This window comes from Eurypyga helias, unplaced genomic scaffold (assembly GCF_000690775.1).
Source record: "Eurypyga helias isolate BGI_N326 unplaced genomic scaffold, ASM69077v1 scaffold11765, whole genome shotgun sequence".
NCBI classification, from domain to species: Eukaryota; Metazoa; Chordata; class Aves; order Eurypygiformes; family Eurypygidae; genus Eurypyga; species Eurypyga helias.
Window position 1 is genome coordinate 12,437 of NW_010250876.1, and position 24,532 is coordinate 36,968.

General features: G+C 39.3%; 1 protein-coding gene across 1 annotated transcript in view; it reads left to right on the forward strand.

Annotated features, from left to right (window-relative positions):
• LOC104509773 (isoleucine--tRNA ligase, cytoplasmic-like) overlaps positions 1 to 24,532 on the forward strand; it is a gene marked incomplete at its 3' end in the record, with an annotated part of 49,639 nt that overhangs the window by 9,819 nt on the left and 15,288 nt on the right. Inside the window, 7 exon segments of the mRNA XM_010151820.1 lie at positions 4,743 to 4,860; positions 7,624 to 7,771; positions 9,362 to 9,449; positions 13,718 to 13,778; positions 15,420 to 15,515; positions 20,381 to 20,503; positions 21,933 to 22,024. Coding sequence (XP_010150122.1) covers positions 4,743 to 4,860; positions 7,624 to 7,771; positions 9,362 to 9,449; positions 13,718 to 13,778; positions 15,420 to 15,515; positions 20,381 to 20,503; positions 21,933 to 22,024 — 726 coding nt within the window.

The window sequence follows — 24,532 nt, forward strand, 5'->3', positions numbered from 1 at the left end:
GTAAGATGGTGTCTTCACTACTGGCTTATTACATAGTTATGGGGCTGGTTGCCAGTTTGCTCCTCAGTGACAGCTGTCCTGAGTCTGCGGTCAGCGCTGCGGCATGCTTCTCGGTCTGATGACTAGGGAGTGAAATTTCTTCCTTTCCACAACTTCAGGGTTCGTTAAACAGCTTTCTATCCCCATCCAGTGGCTGCATCTGGCAAGCGCAGTCGGAGCGTAATGCCATTTTGTGAACGGTTGCAAGCTTCCCAAGCTGCTTTTGAAAGACTTGCTTGTATAGTGGGAAACCTCAAGGTGCTCATGTAGCACTGGTAGTGCAGACACAGCTACTTCTGTAGCCTGAGAAGGTACTCTTGAGGCCTTTTGTGATAACACGAGATGGTGGGAGAGAAAGAAAAATGCTCCCGGTTAGGGTAGAAAATGGGTACTTGTTTGAGATCATGGGTGTAGGCTGAAACCCACGCAGTATACTGTGGAGATGCAGTATGGAGCTCCCTTTGGTGATGGGACTTTTTGTCCGTATCTGCCCTCCCTCCAGCAGGCCCATCCCAGTTGCTCCAGCTTCTCTTTTCCTTTTAGGATTGTTACTACGAGGGCAGCTCTCTTCCCGTCCTCACCAGATGTGGCCCTTGGCCTCGCAGCCTTGACCTCCAATGTTCTGTAGTAGCCTCAGGCTCACACTACTCCTGGGTTGTAGGTACCTTTGGAATATTGGCCTTGAGCTGCCTGATTCTCTCTGTGTAGCTTTGCTTTTGTTTCGGCGTGGCATTTTTTTGTACTTTGTGTTTTCAAGACGAGCTCTGTCACTAAATGTCAGTGCCCAGCTGCCGTAGCTCTTTGTAGCCAGGTGAATGGGGACTGCCCACTGAGCAGAGGGCTGGGCTGTTGGAGAGATGAAAGCGACTGAATTGGTACATTGGTGGTGTGGGGTTTTTTCCCTTTTCTGTGTGAGCAATACAAGTTGTTTTCTGACTTCATTTTTTTTCTGCATGTGGGGTTTATCCAGCACTAAACCAGGATGATTTCAGAACAACAGATTTCTGGGTCCTAAGAGGAATCACTCTACATTATCTATATTCTGTGACACTCATGAGGAATGTTCATAAGAAATCTATTTTTATCCATTTTTTACTAGCGATCTGCTTTTTTTTCCTCATACTTGTATTTCTTCTGTGCATTTAGTGCTTTAGTCTTCTTTTTAGCTTCTTGCCATTCTAGCCTTTGTTGTTTTATCACCTCACATGTATTTTGAAGGAGGAATAAATACACTGAACTCCTACTTAGTTGGATGATCCTTGGGTTAAGTCTAGCACCAGTTTTAGATACTTTCTGCAATACAGGCATTTTGCACTTCTGGCTTGATCCAGAATCCTTCAACACACTGATCCAAAGATCTGCCTGGAGCAGAATGATCTCTGTATGCTGAGATGTTTGAAGCTTCCACTGGTAGTTGAACATAAGACTTGGCAAATTCTGTACTTATGATTCCTAGGCCCCAGAACAAACATGTCTCCTGTCTTTATTAAGAAGGTGTTGTTCAAAGATGCTATTCTAAAGACAGGCAGTCTGTGTTTGTTACTGGACTTCATGTTCTTCTTCAGTTTATGCTTTTTTGACTCGTGTCCGGTGTTGTTTGAGTACTTTTTTCTGTTTTCTTTATCCCCATGCAACTGTTTTTGATCGTTGTTTTCTTTTTTATTTCATCTTGTCTTTCAAGTGTTGCTCATGAGTCACAGGAGACTCTTTGCCTCACAATCTCTGCTTCTTATGGTGCTGTTTGGATGCAGTCTGCTTGCTGAACTGTGTCTGACAGTGCTGTTTACATAGTGTGGTGTTTGTGATTTCTATTTTTAGGTCTACAGAGGCTATTGTCATGTTGTCTTGACGTGAACTGATAGTAGGTCGTGCAGCAGTAATGTTGTTAGTTTATCTGTACTACCATGCATATGTTGAAATCATATGCTTCTAGATCCTGCTGTTGTAATGTTTTACTCTCCTTACCTTTAGCCTTTGGTGACTGAGTTTACAACTCTTGGGGTCTTTTTTTCTTTAAAAATAAAAAAAAGGGGAAAAACACTTTATATGAGTTTACAAATATTGAGAAATGATTTTCAATGGGTACTTTCATTCTCTGGAAAGCTAGGGGTTTCCAAACCCTTAGGAAACCTTTAGATACTGAGTCATTGCAAACAGAACCACTTGATTGGTTGAAATCACTTGATACCCCAAAGAAATGGCATTCAGAACTTGAGAAGCTCTAAGATCAAGTCCTGCTCTTCAGTGTGAAGTGAGTGTGAGTGTATGTTTGAAGAGGGCAACTTTATTTTGCATCTGCTAGAGGGTACTGTGGGATGTTGAATCCTGTGGGGGATGCCAAGAGTATTTTGAATATTGCATTGACTGATTCAGTATCTTCTGGAAGCAAAAACTTCCTTTGTAGGAGATTTATATGTCCATGGGGTGTTTGCATGGTGGGTGTAAGACTTGGACCAACAAATCAAAGCTCTAATTTCTTGAAGTTATGCCTAAGAGAGTCTTAGGTACTGACGGGGCTCAAACTGGTTGTGCCATCCCCTCATGACACTTTAAGAAACGTGTTTTCAGTTTGTGTCATGCTTTTTAGAAGTTAAAGCTACCTTGCATCTTTAGGGACCAGATTCTCTGTTAACAAGTCACTGAAATACGCATCTTGAGTTCACCTTTTCCCTAACCTCATTCTTCTTCAGTAAAGGTGTATGTAAGCTGCCATAACCAAGAAGATGGAAAACATGATATCGACCTTGAAGTGACTCCTACTGTTAGAGCTAGGTACATCTTTAGCTAGAGAGTGCTGCTAGCAGGAGCCTTTTTGGGAGTCATCTTCTGTGCACGGTCACACAAGAACTGTTCTCAGCAGCTTTCTTGTTAAGGAAACCAATTAGGTGTTTTCCAAGATAACAGAACAGCTTTTGTAGAGATAATGAGGGCTGTTCCATCAGGTGGCAGTCTCGACTCAATCACAAGTCTACTGATTATGTTGGAAAGGTTGTCTGAGAGAAGTGGTTATGATAAACTGCAAATGAGTGGTCGTTATGAACCGTAATGAGAGTTCTGAAGAGTGCTGTGGATTGACAGCCCATCTTTTTCCTCAGCCGTGAAACGAGTGGTTTGCAATAGGACAGAACTACCACAAGAGGGAGGTGCTGGATTGGAGAGTAGGCTTGGCACCATCATCTAGTGTTCACCATTCCTGAAGTTTACAGTTATATTTACAGCTGAATTAAATATACAGTGTTTCTCTGAGTAATTTTCTTCTACGCTGTTAGTAGGCAGTGTTCTTTAGAAAGCAGAGATAAAGTGGAGCTTCTTTTCTATAGATATTTTAGTTAACTGTTTTTGAAGGGAAGTAGAACACCTTCAGTATAAATGCTGTCACTTGTCACAGTCTGCATTAATTATGCTCTGAGCTGGTAAGCATACATTGAACATTTTTTTTAACTTGCATGAAAACTGCAATTAGCCAGCTCAAATGTACATTCACAAATAATTTTATAAAAAGCTGATTTATGTTTGTGCAAATTTAAGTTGATACGGCCTCTGTTGTAAAACAGATGCACTCGCTGCTGTGTTTTGAATTTGGGTTAGGGGTCAGGCAGCCACAACTAGCCTGTGGGTGACATTTGTTACTCGAACAAGGTTACTTTTGAGTTGTGTGTGTAAGGTAAGGCACCTTTGTTGGAGTGCACAGCTCTGATAGACATCTGGGTTTGGCTCCTCTGTGGCAGAACTTGATGCTGCTGAGGACCCCTTTAGCCTTTATCCATCTTGGAGTTCAGATTACTTTAATTTTTCTGATGTCAGCGACCACTTGCAGGAAATTTTGGATTTTTACTAGAGGCTCACGGACGAATCTGAGTGAACTGCACGTCTTCTCCACATGACAGTCTGTATTTTCTCTGTCCGATCTGCAAGCTAATAATTATTCTGATTAAGATACCGTATGACTTCCATGACAAGCCAGTGCATGTCTCTTGATGTTCTTTTTTCAGGCTGCAGATAGAAATCAGTGCAATAGTCTGCTTACATTTTTTTCTTGGAGATTAGGATTTCAAACATAGAAGGCAAGACGACTCAAATACAGGTCCAGATTTCCAGCACAAAATGACAGCCTCCAGAAGAGTGCTGCTTGCCAGGATGGGGTTGGTTGCCTAGCAATGAGCTATTGATCTGGAAAGGGACCCAGAAGAGTGATCAGGATGGTTTGAAAATATAGTTTGACTACTTGGGGTGGGTTGCAGGTTTCTCTAACCTGTCTCTGTCTCTTATGTAACACTGGTTGCTGTATTAGGGGCTTGAGATCATGTGATAAGTAAGCAGCCATCTCACTACGTGTCTTCTGTCTAAATTCTGTCTGATTGCAGCCTCGTTAATAGTTCAGATTTCAGGTGGTCTTTGTATTCAAGAAGTTGAGAAAGTATTTAGTGAAACACAAATCCATATTCCTGATTAATCAACGTGCCGTGCAGTCAGTGCATTGAAAACCAAGCTGGTAGAATCAGCTAAAGCTAAAAATCGGCCAGAAATACAGTTGCAATCAATTTATCTCTTTTGACTTGCAAATACTGTCTTTAGTTGATGATTGATTGTTTACAAATGAGTTGTTTGGATCAGCACTCCAGCTAGAGCAGAACCCCATTTTGCAGCTGACACATTAAAACTGAAACACCAAGTGCTATTCTGTGTGTCTTGTTTTCTTCCAGGTGGGTTTTCAAGCAGCTGTATGACAAAGGACTGGTCTATAGAGGTGTCAAGGTCATGCCTTTTTCAACTGCATGCAACACACCACTCTCAAACTTTGAGTCTCATCAGAACTACAAGGTAAGTCGGTGTATGTGTACCTTATACGTTGCAATGACATTTCTCTATTGCCTTCAGTTTGGATTTGGAAAGCTTTAGTATTTTTTGCTTGGTGGTACACAAACATATTATTACACTCCAAATTGATAGTAAAAATTGACATAAATGGCTTTTTATTATATTTTACTGTGTTTGGATCACTTGATCTCAGACTTCTTCTCTGTTCTGGGTTACTATTATATATATAAAATACATACTTTGGTTTATTCTGGTAAACTGCTCTCACTTCTCTGGGGTCTCAAGATGAATGTTGCACTGTGATGGGCTTTTATGGTAAATACTTAGGAGAGCTGCAGCAGTTTTCTGTCCAGATATGGAAAAAAGAAGGTCTTTGGAAGAGTTGAAATCTTCTTCTATGAGGGGATTAATAAGAATTATCGAAGACCGTGTTTGGTTGTAGAGTGGTAGGGTAATAGCTCTTCTAAAAATCATTAATTTAGATTGAGAAATTCCAGGAAATGTTTTGCCTAATATAAAGCATGATATACTGTGTTTTTTAAGATGTTCCTTGAAAAATGAATGACTAGATAGAGTAGGTGCAGCTTCTTCATAACAAACTTGTGTTCACATATGTGAAGGCAGAACTTGTGTTCCGATTTTCCAAATTTCTTATTAGTTTGTGAATAGAGGTTTTGTATCCTTTCTGATCTCCATCCAGGCCTCCATATCCTGTTATTGTAAATCTTTCACTTGGGTTGTTACAGCAGCGAGCTAGCACAAATTGTACATCTGGGCTTTTTTACAGCTTGCCTGAAAAAGGCCAGTTTGCTGGCCAAAAAATAGTGGTTTTAAAGCAAATTGTTTAAATAGAATTGTCTTGCAATGCCGTGCAGCAATACTAAAGCTTTCAGTATTGGTGAAGGGCATTTAACCATACTGAAGAATTAAGGTTTTGTGATTTAGGAAAGTGAGACCTACAAAGATATCTCAATATTTGTGACTGTATGACAACTGAAACAGTTCTTTTGCTCATATTAATTAACTGGCCTTTCACAAAGGCTCAGACTAATGAACTTTCTTTAGAGCAAAGGCTCTTGTGGGTTTTTGTGTGTGCGCCCTTTTCCGTGGAGTAAAGCTCTTTTCTCTTCTTGAGTCTCAGTGAAATCTTTAGATGCTATTTCTTACTCTAGAACCAGTAGAGTGTGTGTGGAGGGTGTGCTGCTCTGACACTTCATGCAAAAATTATCTTTTTTGTCTGCTAGAGTAGTATTTTGAAGATGAGATGTTGAGGGTCTGCAAGCTGACATGATTTATTCTTGGCGAGACCAGTCATTTCTGGGTGTAAGGCAGCTGTTAGCTTTCTCACAGTGGAAAGCAGCCTTTGGCTTCTGTTTATCGATCCTGTGAGAATCAGGACACAAATCATGAGAACCAGGACATGAGAAGTGTGTTCAGAAACGGAGTGAGGTGTCTAATGTATGCTTTGAGTAAACTATGGCAGCAGCTTGCGTTACAGTTAACTGGAGAAGTGTTGTCTTCGGATGAAAGCAGGCATAAATTTGTGAACAGATCAAACGTTATAAAATGCCATTACTTGGCAGCCTGGATGTTGTTTTTTATGGCTTGCCAGTTGTTTTTGTCTACCTGGTCAATGTAGTGCTTCAGGAAACAAAGGGATTAGCCTACAGTGGTGTTTAACAATTGGTGGAGACACAACTGTAGTGATAGCCTGCTCTTTCCTTGGTACTGAGCGTGGTTTGAGGGTTATGTAATATTTATGTTTTACTGTTGACTGTACCAAATGTTCACAGAAAATTCCCTCTGGAGCAGCCCTTTGCTCAGCCATAAATAGCTGCCTGTCGCATGATGCCGTTAACTGTTCCATGATGCTGGACGGAACCCAGAGAGCCTTGCCCTAGACATGGTGAGGGGATAGGACCCATTCATGTGTTTAGGGTCTGTGCACTTGGCACCCATTTGTGTTTGGCATTTAAAATGGATAGTGAAAATTCCACGTTTGCAACATTAGCCTTGCTTTTTCAATCTGCTTTTCCTAACGTGAACTGTGAAATGACTGAATAGTACTGTACTTGTATGAAAGAAAAAGCTTGTTTTCAGAGGATTCTTTTGTCTCATTTGGAGGCAAAATTTTAGAAAGCAGCTGACAAAGGTCTCCTTTACTGAAATGTTTTTACTTTTAAATACTGACGTACTCTTGTTTTTAAGTACTCCCAAATTTTTCTCCCTGCCCCCTTCCTTCTTAACAAAAGCTTCTTGATAAGACATTGCATCTTCCTAAGTGATGGCTATTTCTTCCTACTCTCTGATGCTAGAGGAAAAGATGGGAAGAGGCTTTGTGCAGCATTTTCTGAGAAACTACTGCTTTTCCTGATAGTAGTGTTGGTTTTAAACTTTCAAAATAGGACAATAAGAGGTACCTGAGGAAACTGGCACTCAGCTCTCTGGTGTTTTGGTAGCTAATTCCCGAAATCACTTTGGTAACCCAAATTTTTAACCCTGTGGCCTTCTTGGACAGACAGTTTGCACTGGTATAATCGAGGAACATTGGGTCTGGTGTTCTCATCAAACTTTTTTAGGCTGCCACTTCACCTTTTACCACTGCAGTGGTGAACTAGGCAAGTTGCAAGATAGGGTGCATGTTGCAACTAGGCAAGTTTTGGTGGATGGCAGTAACAGATTTGTATTTTCTCACCAATACAAGCAGTAAACCTTCCCTGTCCCTTTTTTTTTTTTTTCACCCTTTGACTTTATCTTGTTTTTAAGGATGTTCAAGATCCTTCAGTGATTGTGAGCTTTCCACTGGATGAAGATGCAAGTGTCTCTCTTGTTGCTTGGACCACTACTCCTTGGACCTTGCCTAGTAATTTGGCCCTTTGTGTTAACCCCGAATTGCAGTATGTAAAGTTGAGAGGCAAGTGTTAACTGAAGGTGATATACAATGAACACTTCTTTCTTCAGCGCCTGTGAATGAGTACTCTTCTTTTGTATGATAGGCTGCTTTATGCTAAACGTACAGCACTTCGCCGGTGTTGGATGAGATTTGCTTCCTGCGTGTCTGATGATATCTGACTGCTGTGCTCTTCTGTTTTACATGCATTGTGAGGACTGTTCGCTGAAACACATTGATAAATGAAACGAAGAACAGGAGCAAATGTTTTATCTGTCCTCTTAAAGCCACATTATGTTTGAGAGACAGGGAAGTGTGACTGGGTGTCCCCAGGTTTTTTTTCTTCCCCCCTTTCTTGGGGCTCAGAATCTTGAACAAGTTGCTGCCCTAGGACAGCTGAGTTGCAGCAACTGAATGCCTCTGTACTCTTAACCCGTTTCCAGTGTAAGAGTACATTTGACCACGTGCCTTGGCTTGGTCATGGACCAGTTGATTGTGCCTGACTAAACAAGTTGTACCATGAGGTAATCTCCTCCATGAGAGCACCCTGCTCTTCAGAGATTGTATGCAACAGACCACCTAGGGTGCCTAAACAATATAGGCTGTTACTTCCCTTGCATTTCTGTTTTCAGGTTCTCCCAAACTGCTCACCTTTTCTGACTTCTCAGTGTACGTTTTAAAAAAGAAATATTAAAGTTAATGATGGCATTTAATCTGGAGTAAAAAAATGCCCAAGATATAATTTCCAGTTCCACAGTAATCACATGAATCTAACATGTGCCTAAGGTGTTGTTAAACATGAAAGTTTGCCAAGGCCTTTACAGTGAACTCCAGGTGTTTGGGTTTTCTTTGCTTTAGGAGACAACTAAATATGTCAAAGGTTTTAACATAAGTTTGGTGATCTCAACAAAGAGTCTGAGTACTTTCAGAAGTAACACCTATACCTGCCTGAGATACTGAGTTGTTGAGTTTTGATGTCTTTGGCCTGCAGTCTGCTGGTGGGATAGTGACCCTGACTAAGTGGGTAGGGTAGTAATCTGAATAAAAATTGTTGCTGAAGTTAAGAGATCAGGGTTATTTGAAGGTAGAAAATGGATTTTCTTCATAATGTTTCACTTTGTATATACTTCCTTTTACTTTAAAAGGAAATCGAAGCATAAAACTGGAATAGTAAATCTCAGAAAGGCAGCATATAGTGCGTTACCCCTAATGTCAACTTAATAATACTGATTTTATGTAGTAATTGTTCATCTTCCATTTGTTTCCCTCTGTTTCAGTTACATATATGGAAACTTTTCAATTGCCTTTCTTTGGCACAATAGTAATAGGCAAAGTAGGGTATTTCTGCCTCTCGAACAAAAAACCACACTGAAAATCAGTAGAGTGCATTTCACCCTGTGCTTTCTCTTTAAACTTAACTTTTGAAAAGTACTCATTAAGTGGCTGTATGGGGAAGAAGTAGCTGGAAAATAGTGGTTGATCAGCAGGATTATTCTGGGCAGTTTTGTAGCTACTATGATACGATCTTGCATAAATTGAAAGGTTTTATAATGATGCAAATGAGGGTATTAAATTGAGATTTATATAACTTTTTTGTTTTATTTTATATTCTAGATAATGCCACAGGAAAGATGTACATTTTGATGGAATCCAGGCTGATAGCACTGTACAAATCTGACAGCGAATATGAGATACTCGACAGGCAAGTACATAACTTGATAACTTGCAGTATTTTTATAGATCAGAAGTTAAATGTTTTAAGAAGTTGGATTTTGGAGTTATCCAGAGATGGGTTTTCCAGCATGTGCATCTATCTTGCAAAAATCATAGACTCATAGAATGGTTTGGGTTGGAAGGGACCTTAAAGCCCATCTAGTTCCAACCCCCCTGCCATGGGCAGGGACACCTTCCACTAGACCAGGTTGCTCCAAGCCTCATCCAGCCTGGCCTTGAACACTTCCAGGGATGGGGCATCCACAGCTTCTCTGGCAACCTGTCCCAGTGCCTCCCCACCCTCTCCGGGAAGAACTCCTTCCTGATACCTAATCTAAACCTCCCCACTTTCAATTTAAACCCGTTACCCCTTGTCCTGTCACTGCTATTGAAGAGATTGAAATTTACTACAACAAATTGGTCTTGTACATGAAGCTACAAATAGAATAAAAGTTTCATTGGATCATTGTATTGCAGTGGGGAAAAAAGATTCCTTAGTCATTCCTTTTCCTGTGTATTTTCTTAGAAAGACATTACTTTGAATTAAAAGTCTCAAAAAAACCCCTGGAGATTGCCCAAATGCTGAATATTTTCTTAATATTATGTGAATATTTAAAAGGAGATGGGCAAAAGCAAACCCGTTGTCTTTAGCAAGCAAATACTTCTCCCTAGGATGGTCTACCTAAGTTATGTAGTTAGTGGCAGCTAATGCTTTCTGAAGGCAGCTTATTCATCTTGGTCTAGTGGAAAAATGTGAATTATTAAATAAGCCAGACTGTATAAGGGATGCAGATATTAAATTATGCAGCTGTTAGACAAAATATGTAGCTTGGCTTCTCTGAAATCTATAAAACATCAACCTGTTAAAGAGGTCAAGTACAACAAATATTTATTTGTTCACTTTATTCAGTCCTGTGCAGTGGGTAAGAAACAAAAGCCAAATCAACAAAACACAACGAAACCCAACAAGAAAATCCCACACAACCCAAAACCACAAACAAACAAATAAAAGCAGTCTAGAAATCTTTTTGAGGATAACAACCCTTCTTCACTGGCACCAGTTATTTTTATTACTATCTTTTTTTTTTATCAAGCAGTTGAAAGCTTTACAAGATGTGAAAAACATAAGGAGGATACATCTTACTTGAGCTAAGCAGTTACTTGTAGTTATTGAATTAGGGGAATATAGAGCTGGAGTGTTTGCTTAACGTGTTGTCTACTGTCATTCTTCATGTGACAGTTGAGTAACTCTTATTTTGTATTTCTGCACTGATTTCTTCTCCCCCAGCAACTCTCTTCATCTGTCACTTCCTCTGTAGCGATTTGAGCTGGTGCTCAGGTTACTGGCATGATCTTCAGTGCTCTTATTCTTCAGGGTTGACAAAACTCCTGATCTCCAGACTTTTTCCTCCCTTCAGAGTCATCAGTAAAGGACTGAACAGTGTCAGCATTGCGACAGTCCCTGCCAGGACACCACTGGAAATTTTCTTTCAGTCTGATACTGAATTAACTCTAACCTTTTTTTCTCAGAGTGGTTGTGTGTCCATGTAAACATACAGTCAGCAGTTGAAGTGTTTCTGTCTGTCAGAATGACAAAGTGCCAATAGTCTTGCTCCCATTAAGACTTTAATCCATCTGCTTGCTTTCTATTTCAGCTAGGTAGTCTGCCTAAAAAGAAGTAATTTGGCTGGATATGTGACTTATGCTATGAATTTTTCCAGAATATGTTCTTTAGCACGTCACCTTTTAAAACCTGTTCAAGCACTTAAAGTTGAATCAGGGTGTTATGCTGGCCTGACTGGTTTTGAGGTCCATCAGTACTCAATTTCTCTCTTGAAGTGTAGGTACTGTGTTCCTTTCCAGTCTGTTGAAACTTCGAGTGCCTAAAACACTTCTGAAAACTCTATTTTCTTAGATATATTTGGATGCATTTCCTTTAGACTTAAAAGTATTAGCCAAGTTGATGTATTAATATTTGTTGATCTTTCAGTTTTTGGTTCCAAATTCTTCTTTTGATGGAGTACTACAAATTTAATTTCAGTCTGGTTGCAGTCATTCTGTAGCCACAAATGCACTGAACATCTCAGCCTATTTTGCTGTGGTGTTTTCATCAAAACTGTGGAGTGTCTGCTCTTTAAGATAATCGTACACAGCTTTCAGTTGTCGTTTTTTTGTCTCTGACAAATTGCATTTCTAATCCCTCCACAACTGTTGATTTTTATTTTCATTTTTTTAGTGGTGGGTTGTGGTTTTCATTTTTCCTGCTGTGTACCTGTATGTGGGGCTGCTAGCAATTTCTGCTCTCATTGCAGAGTGCTGTCTTTTTCTTCTTTCTGTATTAGTGCCACAGCCTTCTCAGGCTGACTTTTCTTTTTTTTGGTCATGCTTCAGTTTTTTGTTATGTAATAAATTAGTTCTCTCAAATGTGAAATGTGAGACAATTAAGAGCTTGCTGGTAGTTGAATGGATCTTTTAAAGATTTAGATCTATGAGTATATAAGTTTATGGGAATGAACTTTCCCATTTCTACTCAGTTCTTTTCTTTCTTTGGCTCACTTTTAAATTCCCAGGCAGTTAGGCCCTCAAGGGAGAAAGTCATGATACTTGCTGTATACCAGGTGGCAGGCTGAAGTCAAGGAATGATCTTAATGCAAATGTTCTGTATCTGAAGTCATCTGAACTTCCTGAGTACTCTCAGCCTTCCCCTCCTCTCCCAAAGCTGACTTTTCTTACCCTTTTTCCTCCCAGATGCAGACAGTAGGTTTTTGTTTGAGAGCAAATGGGAATAGTCCAGCTTTATTTCACTGCTAGCATGTTTATCAGAATACTTTTTGCAGCTTTGCACACGTCTTGATGTATTATCCCACTTTTGGCCTTTGAGTGGCTTGTTACTTTATTTAGCAGTGGTGGATATTAAATGATTGATGAGCATTTTCTTCCTTTTGTGTTACATATCAATCTATTTGCATATTAAACACTGAATTTCTTTACACTGTTTTCCACTGTGGTCTCTTTTTGGATTCTAGAGAATCCAATGAAGAGATTTCTGAGCTCTTGAGAGTGAGGGATTACTATAGTAATGAGTAAAGGAATCTGTTATTACTATAACTTAGGTCATAAGATCTCAAAAGAGAAAATCAGGAATGTGATCCACAACCCTTACCTTTCCCTTAGTTGCATTAAATACAAATTTAAATTCCTTTTGGTTTTTTGCCAGTTTCAGTGCTTCACATTGTGTTTGTGGCTGAGCAGTGGGATGCTTTTCTCTCATCTGATCCCAATTAAGCACCTCAAACATTCCTAAGGCTGTTTGTAATATAAAATATATAAACCGTCCGTGAAGCTGTGGCTTAAAACAGAAATCTCCCCTTTTCCTACTGGATATTATGTATGCTGAGCTGAGGAGTCATACTCTTAAACTTGGCATTAAATACTGCTCAAGTTCCTTTTTGAGCAGTGAAACAGCTATGTAGAGTTCCCCACTCTGAAGTAGTCAAATGTGGTATGGTTTGACCATAGTTTTGGAAGAGGTGGATCAAGAAGGGTACAGGGCAAGAGCACAGCTATGACACATGGAGAGGTATCCCATCTATTAAATGAAGTTGTGTTTTAACTAGACTTTTTCCTGAAATGGAAGATTTAAGCACTTTGAGTTCTGAGCAGTACGCCCCAACCTAATCACTGTCTGTGTCAACTGTTGTCAGAAAGCTGGAGACAGCCAGGTCTACAAGCTCTCTCTCTGTCTTGCATGTCTTGTCTGGCTTGGCTGGTTCCTCAGTTGGTCCTGTCTGTGTTGGATCTTTCTGAAATGCCCATGGAGAGCTTGCATGCCTAATTTTAGAATAAGGAATGAGGCATCCAGGCTTTAAATGCTGCAGTATCCTGTATCACAATCTTTTGTGCATATAACTTTTAGGTGTTTCCTTGCCAGCTTTACCAGAATTACATTTTTATTAATGCTCAATTCCTACATTAATTTACAATGATGGCTTGATTGAAAGGCCATCTGATACGTGCATACCTGTTGACTGTTAGCAGAGGTGCATTAAGACATGTTATGGTTTTTGTTCAAGTCCAAATTGCCAAAGAGATGTAGAAATGGGAAGCAAATCATTAAGATATTACTTTTTTCTTCACCTTACGAAGTCCTGTTCTGTTAGGGATGGGGAAGAAGGAAATAGGAAAAAACAGCATTCCTACGAGCTTGCTATAAGCAATTTTCAAGTTGTTAATTTGTGTTCATGTGTTTCTCCTCAGGTTTCCTGGCATTGATCTTAAAGGCAAGAAATATAAGCCACTCTTTGAATATTTTATTCAGGTAAGGTGATCAAGTTTGGTATAAAAAAGTAAGCCAAAACATTTTACAAAAATAAAAGCAGTTCTCCGTAATCTGTTTAAAAATATCTTTATGTCTCTATATTAAAAATTTTATGCCTATATATTAAAAATTTTGCATCCTAATAACAAAGCCCACATTGTATTAAAGTAGTTCTAAATCCTAGTGAAATGTTGAAAACCAGGAGGTTGACTTTTTTTCTGTATTTTTCCCCTTAAGTTTTAAGTACACTTTGGGTAAGAATTCAGTGAAAAATAGCATTTCAGCTTCAGATTGCAGAAAACCTTCCAATACACATTAAGAAGCAGGCACTATTCTCCTTTTATCTGGTGAGCTTCTGTTGTCTGCCTATTAAGTCCACAAATTCTATGTTCCTGAGGGAATAACTTTGTGGATGAGAGTCGCAGATGTGTCGTGTCTCCCACTGAAGGGTTAAAAGCCTTTGCTAAAATAACTACAGATATATCTGTCTTTTTGCGGATGACCTCCTGTGCAGCACTTAAGCGCCGTGTAAGTCTGGTGTAGTTAATAGCTCCGCAGGTGATAATAGAATAAATAGTGATAAGAGAGGGGGTAGAGAATTTATATATTTAAAAAAAATAAAATTCGGATTAAATATGGCTTACATCTTTCAAAGAGTTGAGGTGGATTACAGTGCTGCTGGACAAGCAGCTGTGAAGTCACGTGAGGGACTTGGTCATTTGTGAGAACCATCTGCTCTGAAGCATGTGCTGAAGTCAGCAGAGGTGAGAAAACCTCTGTAGGGAGCAGAAGCTGTTATTTCCAGAGAAAGGTCAGACACAGCTGAATCTGAAAAATAAGACTGCAGGTGTAAAGATTTGGAATGGATACACTTTGAGTCCTGCTGTATTCTGAGGAGCAGATGGGTATATACTGTTTGTGTCGCGGGCTTTTTAAGATAGATTTCTTATCTCAGAATATCCCTCTGCAGAGCAAGCCAAAGCTAATATTTTGTAACATATTTGGTTCAGCTGTAACTGCAGTAATTTGGTTTTACTTCCTTTCTATTAAGAAATAAAAAATAGCTCTTTATTTTTCATTATGTACATACTGAACACACTGCAAATTGCCAGATCTTTTCCTGGCAATTTTTTCCCTTTCTTAAAAAATTTTTTTTTTACTTGCCACCTTCTCATTCTCTGGAGGAAATATAGAAAGTTTATAACTACAGAGGCAAACAGGTGATTTTTCTTTCTTTTTTTTTAATTAGAAGGTACAGTGGACATATACAAATGTCTCCTTGTCTTTGTGTACAGACTCTCCATAGCTTGCTTGGTTGTATCCTGACTTTCAGGAGCATATTGATTTGTAGTCTGCTAAGCACAGAACTGTGTGAAAGATTTGTGGCTGGGAGAGTAATTGCCTATGAGGCCTTCTGGAGAGGTCTTGGATTTAATTGCAGCTGACACTGCCTAAATGTATATACGGCCTGGGTGTCTTAGCTGTGGGAAATGATTAAATAATGTTAGGAATGTCGTATTTTACTGTGTATAATTTATTTTTTGATGCAGTTCTTGACTCTTGGGGGTTGTGAGTGGCTTTTCCATGTTCTTAAGGATTCTGTTCTGCTGTATGCATGAAAAACATCTTTTTGTGTTACAGTGCAAAGATAAAGGTGCCTTTACTGTGGTAGTAGACAGTTATGTGAAGGAGGAGGAAGGCACAGGCGTTGTACATCAGGCCCCCTATTTTGGTGCTGTGAGTATGAACTATGTATCTGTGATGTTTTGTTCCAATGCACACTGCTTGGCTTTCCAGCTACTGCTGTCAGGGTGACTGGTATTAAATAATCCTCCCATTTGCTACTCAGAAATGTAGGAATACAACGTAGTGTTGTATTCTAATCAGTTCTTGCCCTCACTGCTGCCCTTTGTATGCGAGACTGGAGATTTTAGGTGTCCCTTGGTTTAGTTATTGTTGTGGTATGTGAAGTGGTATACTCCCCAGTGTATCTTCTGAGTGGCACTGATCTTGGCTTTTCTCAAAGTCTACATCTACAGCTTTGAGAACAAATGATCTGTTGCCCCAAAACTGGTTTTGCTAAGTGACAGTTTTGGATGGTAACAGCAGTTCTGCTCAGCACTGCCCCTCTTCAGTGTTTCAATTTCATTACTCTTTGGGCTTTTAGGGAATGAAAAAGCCGCTTCCACTGCTTTTGTACTGAGACTTTATCCCTTGTGGTAAAAGGATTTCGTTGCACTCTATTCTTTTCCTCTGTCATTATTGAGCTTTCCTTTAGTCTACCCTTCTGAAGGTTAAGAGCGATAATTTTTCATGGATTTCATCATTTCAGTTTTTAGACACATGAATTAAATGCAATAGTTTGGACTCATTGTCCTTTCTGTATGGTGTCCTGTCTTCAGCCATTATCCAAAGATGCCCTCAGAAAACTTGGAAGAGAGCTGCCAATGCCCAGCAATTAGCAATCCTGGACCGTGAGCTCTGTCTTCCTTTCCAGAAACTGTTGGCATTAGTAATAGGTCTCTTTGTATTCATGTGAAATATCCCATCCTTTCATGTATGTGTGTTTGGGTTTTTTTTTTTCCCCTTCTTTTCTCTGCAGTCTTCTGAAAGGGGCATGCATTGTGGTGGTGTTTTGCTTGTCAAGATGAACATCGATATGGAAAGATCTCCCAGCTTAATACAGCTGTGAATAAAGAAAATCAGACTGGGCTACATGTTATTAGTTAGTAAAGAAATTCATGGTGACTGGTGAAGTGTCTTAAGGAGTCTAAAGCCTTTCACACTACTTGCACCTCAGATATTCCCCTGTAGCTAAATCTTGCAAGGATTTGACTGAGGGAGCAGACATGGTCTTGAGTCAGGAGCTCTTGCTGCAGGAGATGGAATAAGGGAAGGCAATAGGCTGCTATTAGACAAGGAGCTCTGGAAGAAGTTTTCCCTTGTCTTCAGTATTGTTTTGTTGTGTATTTGCACAGTACAGTTGGAAACAGCTCGTTGGAAAGCCTGACTGGCCAGTTAGAGTGAGGATTATCTGCCCTCTTTTATTTGATTTTTGTTACAAGCCCACAGTGATGTGTGTAAACACAGAGGGGTAGGAAAAAGCTTTTCTCTCTCTCTCCTGGGAAGTGAGCAATTATCTTTAAAACATTTTAAAAAACCTCAAAACAAACCCCATTACAGATCAGTTAAACGCATTGCAAAGAAAAAAATTCATTAAATATTTGTGTGAGGAAAAATGCACAAGACAAGACTTTACCCTCATTAGCTATGGAGAGCTTGACCTCGTAGTACATGGTGCATAGACTTGGGTCAAGTGGATATGGTGTCTGTGGAAGGAAGTGGCATAGTGTATGTTGCACTGAATACTGCTTCCTTTTTCTTTTGGGGTGCATGGAGTTCACTTCTGACAGCCACTGACTGTTGTTCAGAGAGGCTCACAGAGCGTTCTCGTTTAGGTTCAGAAGTTCATTGTACAGGAGGTGCTGTGTAGAATACCGAGTGTTACATGTGTTGGCATTAAATGTTTGCTTTTAAGGAGACAAGCTTAGATGAAAGAAGGGAGATAACTCTGGATTTTAGGGAAGACCCTCTAATTAATTGACTTCTCTGCAAATTCCTTTACTGTTGTGTTGAAGGTGAATGGGAAAGAAGGAAGGGGTAAGTGGAGTAGGAGGCAAGGGTCAGAGGAAGAAAAAGAGCAGAGACAACACTTTCTGTGAACGAATCTTCTCTGTATCCCTCCCCCTCAGTATAATTTAGTCTGTTTGATAAACAGAGGTAGAAAGTAAGTGGAGTTGGTTTTTTTTTTCCAAATTTTACTTACTGATACATATTCTGTATTGCTGATAGCTTAAAAATGTATCCCTCTCCAACAAAATTTAAGTAAAAAATCACCTTTGTTTAGTTGCGGGATTTTAGTTTCATTGTCTGTGTGATGCTGTTGCCAAATACAACCATCCACACACTATCAGCGCGCCCTATTATTTCATTTCAAAAGGGATCAAAATTAAAGCTCACAGAACAAAACAAACCTGTATGAAAAGCTCTGTAACCTGACTCTACCTCCAGATTAACATGATACTAAAATTCAGCTGCTCTTGCATTGCATCATAGGTAGATGTGTCTACAGTCAACTTAAGAAGCTTTAGTAACGTGAATTTTCATACAGGCCCTACACTTCTGGTGCCTGCTCAGACTGAGCCACAGAAGCTTAGTAGATATGTTGCTGTTGCACTTTCTTTTCAGTAAATTGCAGAAGTATGCTTGGTTTTTGCTCAGGGGTACTGAAGGTGAGCCTTTTGACGTCATGGTTGTAGGTTGGTTGTTTTTTTTTTAAATGTCAGATAGAAAAGCTTTGAACAGTTCAATGGCTTCTGCTTCATTCATTTTGTGTATGGCTTTTAACTTTAATTTGTAATCTTTCAAGATCGTGGCAGGCTACAAAAGTGAACAGTATGACTTCTCTCCTGGAAAGAATTGAAATTGGTCTTGGCTTTCCAGTGGAGCTCAGCATTTGTGGGTTTCTGCATGTGCCTGAATATGTTCTTGGGTTGTAGTTACTGAAGCAGATCTTCATTAAATCAAATGGTGGGTTGGTCTGGAAAGCTTTTACGTTCAAGTTCTTCAAAAGAAAAGAACTAACTGTAGAAAACCAAAATAGCAAAGCCCTTTATATAGTGCTGGTTGCATCAGCAGTGCAGATCGAACCGAACCCCCTCTTGACCTAGGTCCTGTGAAGTGGAAGGTTTGTTGTTACGTTTTAGCTAGGTTGTGAGCATGCCAAGCTTTGTAGTCTTTGCTGGCTGCTTCTTCAAAGCCTTTTACAATTCACTGCCAAATCGGGGTTGACGTTAGTTCTGTCATCTGGCCTACATTTTAAACACTGCAGTCTGCTTGCTGTGTGTCAGCAATAATGGCTGATGAAAGGTCAACTGAGAATGGACTTATCTCACTTAATCTGTTGACTGAAGAAGCTGGTTGAGCAAGTGGAGGCTGAATTATTTATGATGGCTGTCTGCAGCTGCTGAAGAGTGGCCAGAGACTATGGTCTAGAGGGAATGAGTGCTGTAGCAGAAACAAAACCCTGCTTCAATGTGTAACGCCTTGGTACATGAAGTAGCCAACTTCACTGTTGCTGTGGATGAGTTTTATTGTTGTAAAATATACTGTGGATCAAGGAGCAACATCTGCCAGATCTGGCTTGTGAGATCTGGGAACTACAGGGACTAGTGGGTGTGGTTGGAGGTACAGGATGAGGACAGAAAGGATCTGGAAACCCTTCCCTGTCACTCCAAAGATGGCTTGCCTGTTGGTTATATCTAGAAAAGGAGAATTCAGCTAGCTGTGGAGCACTGGCTTATTTACACACTTGATTGTGGTGGGATCTCCTCCGTCAAGGTGGAGCAGTTGCTTTAGGGTGCAACTCCTGTGAAATAGATGCTGCGTTTATGAAAGGTGAACGAGCTCTAAGCATGGAGGAGGCTAACGGTTCAGCTGCTGCCAGTTTTGGTGGGCAGGCTCATGGCACGTTGTCTGTCAAAACTTCAGTTTTTGTTCCTGATGTCTGTGTTTTCCCTGTTTGGTTAGAGCAGCAATAAAAAAACCCTCCAAGACTCAAAAAAGCAACCTGGCTTGATGCAGGCTTAGACAGGACCTTTTTCTTTGAGGAAATGAGGTGCTTCTGTGAATGTGCTGAGTGATCTGCAGCTGTCCTTTTGTCCCTTCCCTTCCACCCCCAATAATATTCTCTCGCTTGAAGGCAAGAAAGTGGGTAATCTGGAGTGGTTAGGATTGGTTAGGATATGGATTTAGTTTGACTCCAGCCTTGAAACTAATATCTGAACCTTTCTATTCGCCTAAAAATTTTGTTTTAATCTTTTCTAAGGTACCACTGTTGCTTAGTTATGTTCATGAAAGTCTGAAGTGACTATTTTTCTTGGATTTTTCTTCTTACTGCTACAGGAAATGAAAAATTTATACAAAGGCTGGCTAGGAAAATAAGCTGTGATGTTGTCCATGTGTGATGCTTGCTCAGTAGAGTTGCCTACGGGCCAACAAAGTTTGAGAAGCACAGATTTAAAGGCTTTGGATCATGAAGACGTTCAGAAAATGGGATTTCTTATGGGGAGTTCCGGAGTCAGATTAAACCAACCTGCCTTCTGAAAAATGCCGTGCAGGCTTGTGTGTTAAACAGACACAAGTCTCTGGCTAGTGCATAGAGCATGACATAGTGGTTGTCAGTTCCTTTAAAATGCAATAGTAGCCTGAAGCTGTTGACAACATATATGTATGTGCGTATGCATATGTATGTATAAAGTGTGTGTGTGTGTATGCGCACAGAAGCACATGCATATGTCCCTTCTACTAGGTGAGAGAAAACACATGTATTCTGAAGAAATCATAATTTCTGTGATGAATAAAATTACAATCCTATAAAACACATTTTCCAATGCATGTTTGAGATCAGTGAATTCTGTGTATTTTGCTGTTCTTGACCAGTCATCACATTTGCTATTTAGTATTTAATTTCTTTTTTCCAGGGATGAGTATTTTAACCAGTATTTTGTACTTCTGTAACTTGGCACTTGTCTCTCTTGTAGGATGATTACAGAGTCTGTATGGATTTTAATATTATTCAGAAAGATTCCATGCCCGTTTGCCCTGTTGATGCGTCAGGCTGCTTCACAGCAGAAGTGACCGACTTTGCTGGACAGTATGTGAAGGTTAGTGATCTTAGAGAAATTGAATGACTGTTTTAGTCAAGATATAATTTCTGTATGATAGAAGTTTTCTTTCCCTGAGTGGCTTTGTCTTCAATGGGTCTGGGATCTGGAAAGATAAAAATGTGTTTTAACATTTGCAGCAATGTTGCACTTGTTAATTACAGTGGCTGAAAAATACCGAATTTAAAACATAAATAATGCTGTGTATCTAGTAGCGAAAGAGGAGTATCTCCTCTTTGCGTCTGTTGTAAAAAGAGTCTCTCTTTCTCCTTGTTTCTTGCAGAAATGTTATGCATGCCGTCTCTAGGCAAGCGTGCAGAGGCCTGTTACCTCTGGATGACTTCTGAATTCACAGATGACATCGTTAAGCTTATACCAGGCAGTTAGTATAACATGACTTGTTAGAGGAGAGAAATCCAGTCATTTTTCCCACTTGTGGGATGTGTTGCAATGGGAATTTAGTTGCCAATAGATGCATGAGAACCCATGTGAAAGGAGCCCACAGGAGCTCCAGATTGCTACAGACACAAGGCCATAGAAGGAGTGCCTCTTTCATTCTGTGTGCTAAGAAACCAAATTGGTTTTAGTCTGTTTCCTGCTGCTACAGTTTGATAGCAAGGCATGTTCCTGTAAACACGATTTGCTTGAGAAAGAGTTAAAAATCTTGTATTGCATTTGAACCAACAGCTGTCATTGCTTCCTGCTCTCTATTAAGGCAAATAAGAGAGCACTGGAGGCTGTGTGTTTAGCTGCTTGCTTGTATGAGTCTGAACTTCAGGTTCTTGGAAAATATTCTTATGAAGCTGAATTCTTAGCTTATGAATATTGCTGTAACATAAATATTTGTATATATTTTCCTTTCTTAATGTCACATTGACACTTGTTTGTTCAGTAGATTGTCTTCAATTATTAATATACAACTTTCCCTTTCAGCTTAGAATGTAAAAACTGTTAGTAAGGTACTGTAACATCTGCTTCAACTTCTGTAACTCTAGTCACATTAGGGGAATGTGTTGTAGTGAAGACTTAATATTATGTAAGAAGCACTATGTGGCTTCCTGCCACAAAATCAGAAGACTTGATAAAAGAGTTAATATCTTAAGTAATATGAGTTCTGGCTTGATTAGTGCTACAGAAAATTGGATTTTGTACCCAGTTGTGTGTATGTGAAAACAGAGTTGAGGGCAAAAAAGGGTCTGATCTGTATACAAGGATTTGGAGAGTAAATAACAATCCAAATCTCGTGTTCTAAAGTCCCTCTGCAGTAAGTGCATAAATTGTGTAGACGCTTTTTGCATTTTTTTGTATGTAAATACTGGATTATTTGTAGAGCTTTTCTTAATTTGGGTATTGGAGAGAAATCCTGTAGTAGCTTACTGAAATAGTGCAATTTGTATTCCAAGGAAAATTTTTTGTTCTGTCTTTTTAGGATGCAGATAAGAACATCATTAAAGTACTGAAAGAGAGAGGCAGACTGGTTCACAGCAGTAGTTTTAAGCACAGCTATCCTTTCTGCTGGAGGTAAGGAGAGAAGTGCATATGGCTTTAAAATTGAGGGTTCTGACTGAGTAGTTCTTCAGGCTTTTCCCTCCCTTGACCTACTTAATATTTTTAACGAGACTAAAAGTAACCAGCATCAAGAATATTAAATTAGGAGAGCTCCAATTTTGATTTAGTAATCAAGTAAGTGATTTTTTTTTTGGCCATAAATCTGAATTCAAGTGTATAGCTCAAGATTTTTTTTATTATGCTTTACAGGTGTGTCTTTGTAGTTTGAATTTCTCATTCTTCAGTGTGGCATGTAGTACTGCGAACTACCTTTTGAAGGTGGCTGTAATAAGAAACCAAGTACTGAGTGGTAGAAAACGATATTTTGGTACCCTTTGAATTGTATGCAAATAAGTATATTGCAGAAAGTCTTCAAATGTTTGTGTTCAAACTTTCCATGTTTTGAATGAAATTGCTAGATCATAGCTTTTATCAGAGTTACTTCTTTTTAACCTTGTAAAATGATTTCTTTCTTTGGAGTCTGGTAGAGCCTAGTTGCTTATAATGTGCAAATGTCTGCATTGTTGATTAAAATGAAAGCATTTATGCATTGCAGTGGGTAGTAGGTGTAATACCTAAATATGGTTTTTTGCTCGGTCATTCCTGAATGGTTTTCACAAACAATGGTTATGTCTGTGATCAGACATAGCAGTTGGTGTGTTTATATCTGTGGGGACTTCTTAGAAATGTTTGGTTTTGTCAGCTAGAAATTCAGGATTAGCTCTGGAATGTCAGGTAGGTTGTTCCAGCACAGTGTCCTGTCACTAATCTTCCTTCTCAGATTGGGAATTTTGCACAGGCTGAAGGAGCACTCTATGTGGTTGGAACTAGATGATCTTTAAGGTCCCTTCCAACCCTAACCATTCTATGATTCTATGATTCTATGTGCAAGTCTCCATGGGCCTTCAGTATAGTAAACTTAGCTAAGAAGTTTGAGTTTTAAGAAATGCAGGCTAGACAAATTTAATCTAGAAATGAAGCATTTTTTATTAGTGACCTCTCTGATTTTAAATGTATACGGTTGGTATTGCAAAATGGAGGAAAAACCCAATCAAAATGTAAAATTTACAAAAAGAAACTTTAATAATCTTTTAGTAGGAATATTGTATTAAACTCTTCTATTACAAGTAAAGACACACTTAAAAAATAATCTAATTCCATATCTGAAGTGACTTGAACATTTCAAGTCATATCTGATGCTTACAGCTCCTGTTCTGAAATAACTGTGATAAAAGCTTTTCTCTCTGTCTAGCTTTAATGTTACTAGGTGAAGGGTTTTAGCAGTGTACATTTATCGTTCATTTATATCAAGAATAACCTTTAATTGCCCTTGAGTCGCATGATTGGTTTGTTTCTAACAGCTACCTAGAAGAAGAAGGGAAATTACTCTTCAAGTGTTATGGCCTTGGTGGGTTGGGACAGTTTTTGAGAAGTGGCCGCCCAAAAACTAGCAACACTTGTTTTTCTTATGTAGCAATTGAAACAGTCACAGCCTTCTGAGACAAACCAGTGATGTAGAAATGCTGATTCTGTAGAACATACTTAATCCTGTCACTCTGTTGACATTTGTGTTGATTGATGATAAGTTGCAAGCAGCACCTACCAGCAAATTACCTGGTGGGAAGATGAGAATAATGGATTCTACTTCAAAAGCTCATTTCACTGCCATCAGAAATCAAACCGTAATTGGAATATGCTAAAAGTGGAAGAGTAATTCTTAACTTCAGAGTTATAAGTTATTTTGATTAATGTAAGAAAACTTTGAAATCAGACTCTTCTACTTAATGTACAATTGTTCATGCTTCTCCCTGGAACCATGCAGTTATTGAATCCTCAGTACGTTGAGATATTTTCCCCTCTTTTTACATATCATCAAATTAGGGTCCTTTCCTACATTTTTGTGTTATTGTGATATGTAGTGATTTTCTGATTTTCAAGTTTAATTGACAGGGAGAGGAAAGCAGTAACAACTTGGTAAGTACACAGTAGCTAGTTTTCAGCTAGAATTCCCCTTCACTGGAATTGCTGAAGATGGAGATCGCAGGTCAAAAATGCTCTATGTACATGTGAGATCTTGAGAGTCTCTATGGTCTAGGTGAGAATTTAGCAACTCTGAAAGATAGCAAAGGTTACTAACATGACAGCTGAAGTGTCCGTTGCAGCTACTGTGTGTCATTCTATTAGGAAGCAGTATTGGGAAGCTCTGTCATTGATAGATACAGCACTTTGTCTTTTTTCAAGCCTGTGAAAGCAAAGCCAAGAAGCATCTTTCATAGCATGTGGACAGTTAGCTATCATTTTTTTCTGAAATTGCAAGAAAATGGAGTGGAAATAAAATCACAATAATTTATGTTAAACAGCTGTTCAGTCCAACACAGGTATGAGAAATATTGGCAGTGTGTAGTGTCCAAGGAGAAAGGTTTTTCTAATCACAGAATGGTTTGGGTTGGAAGGGACCTTAAAGACCATCTAGTTCCAACC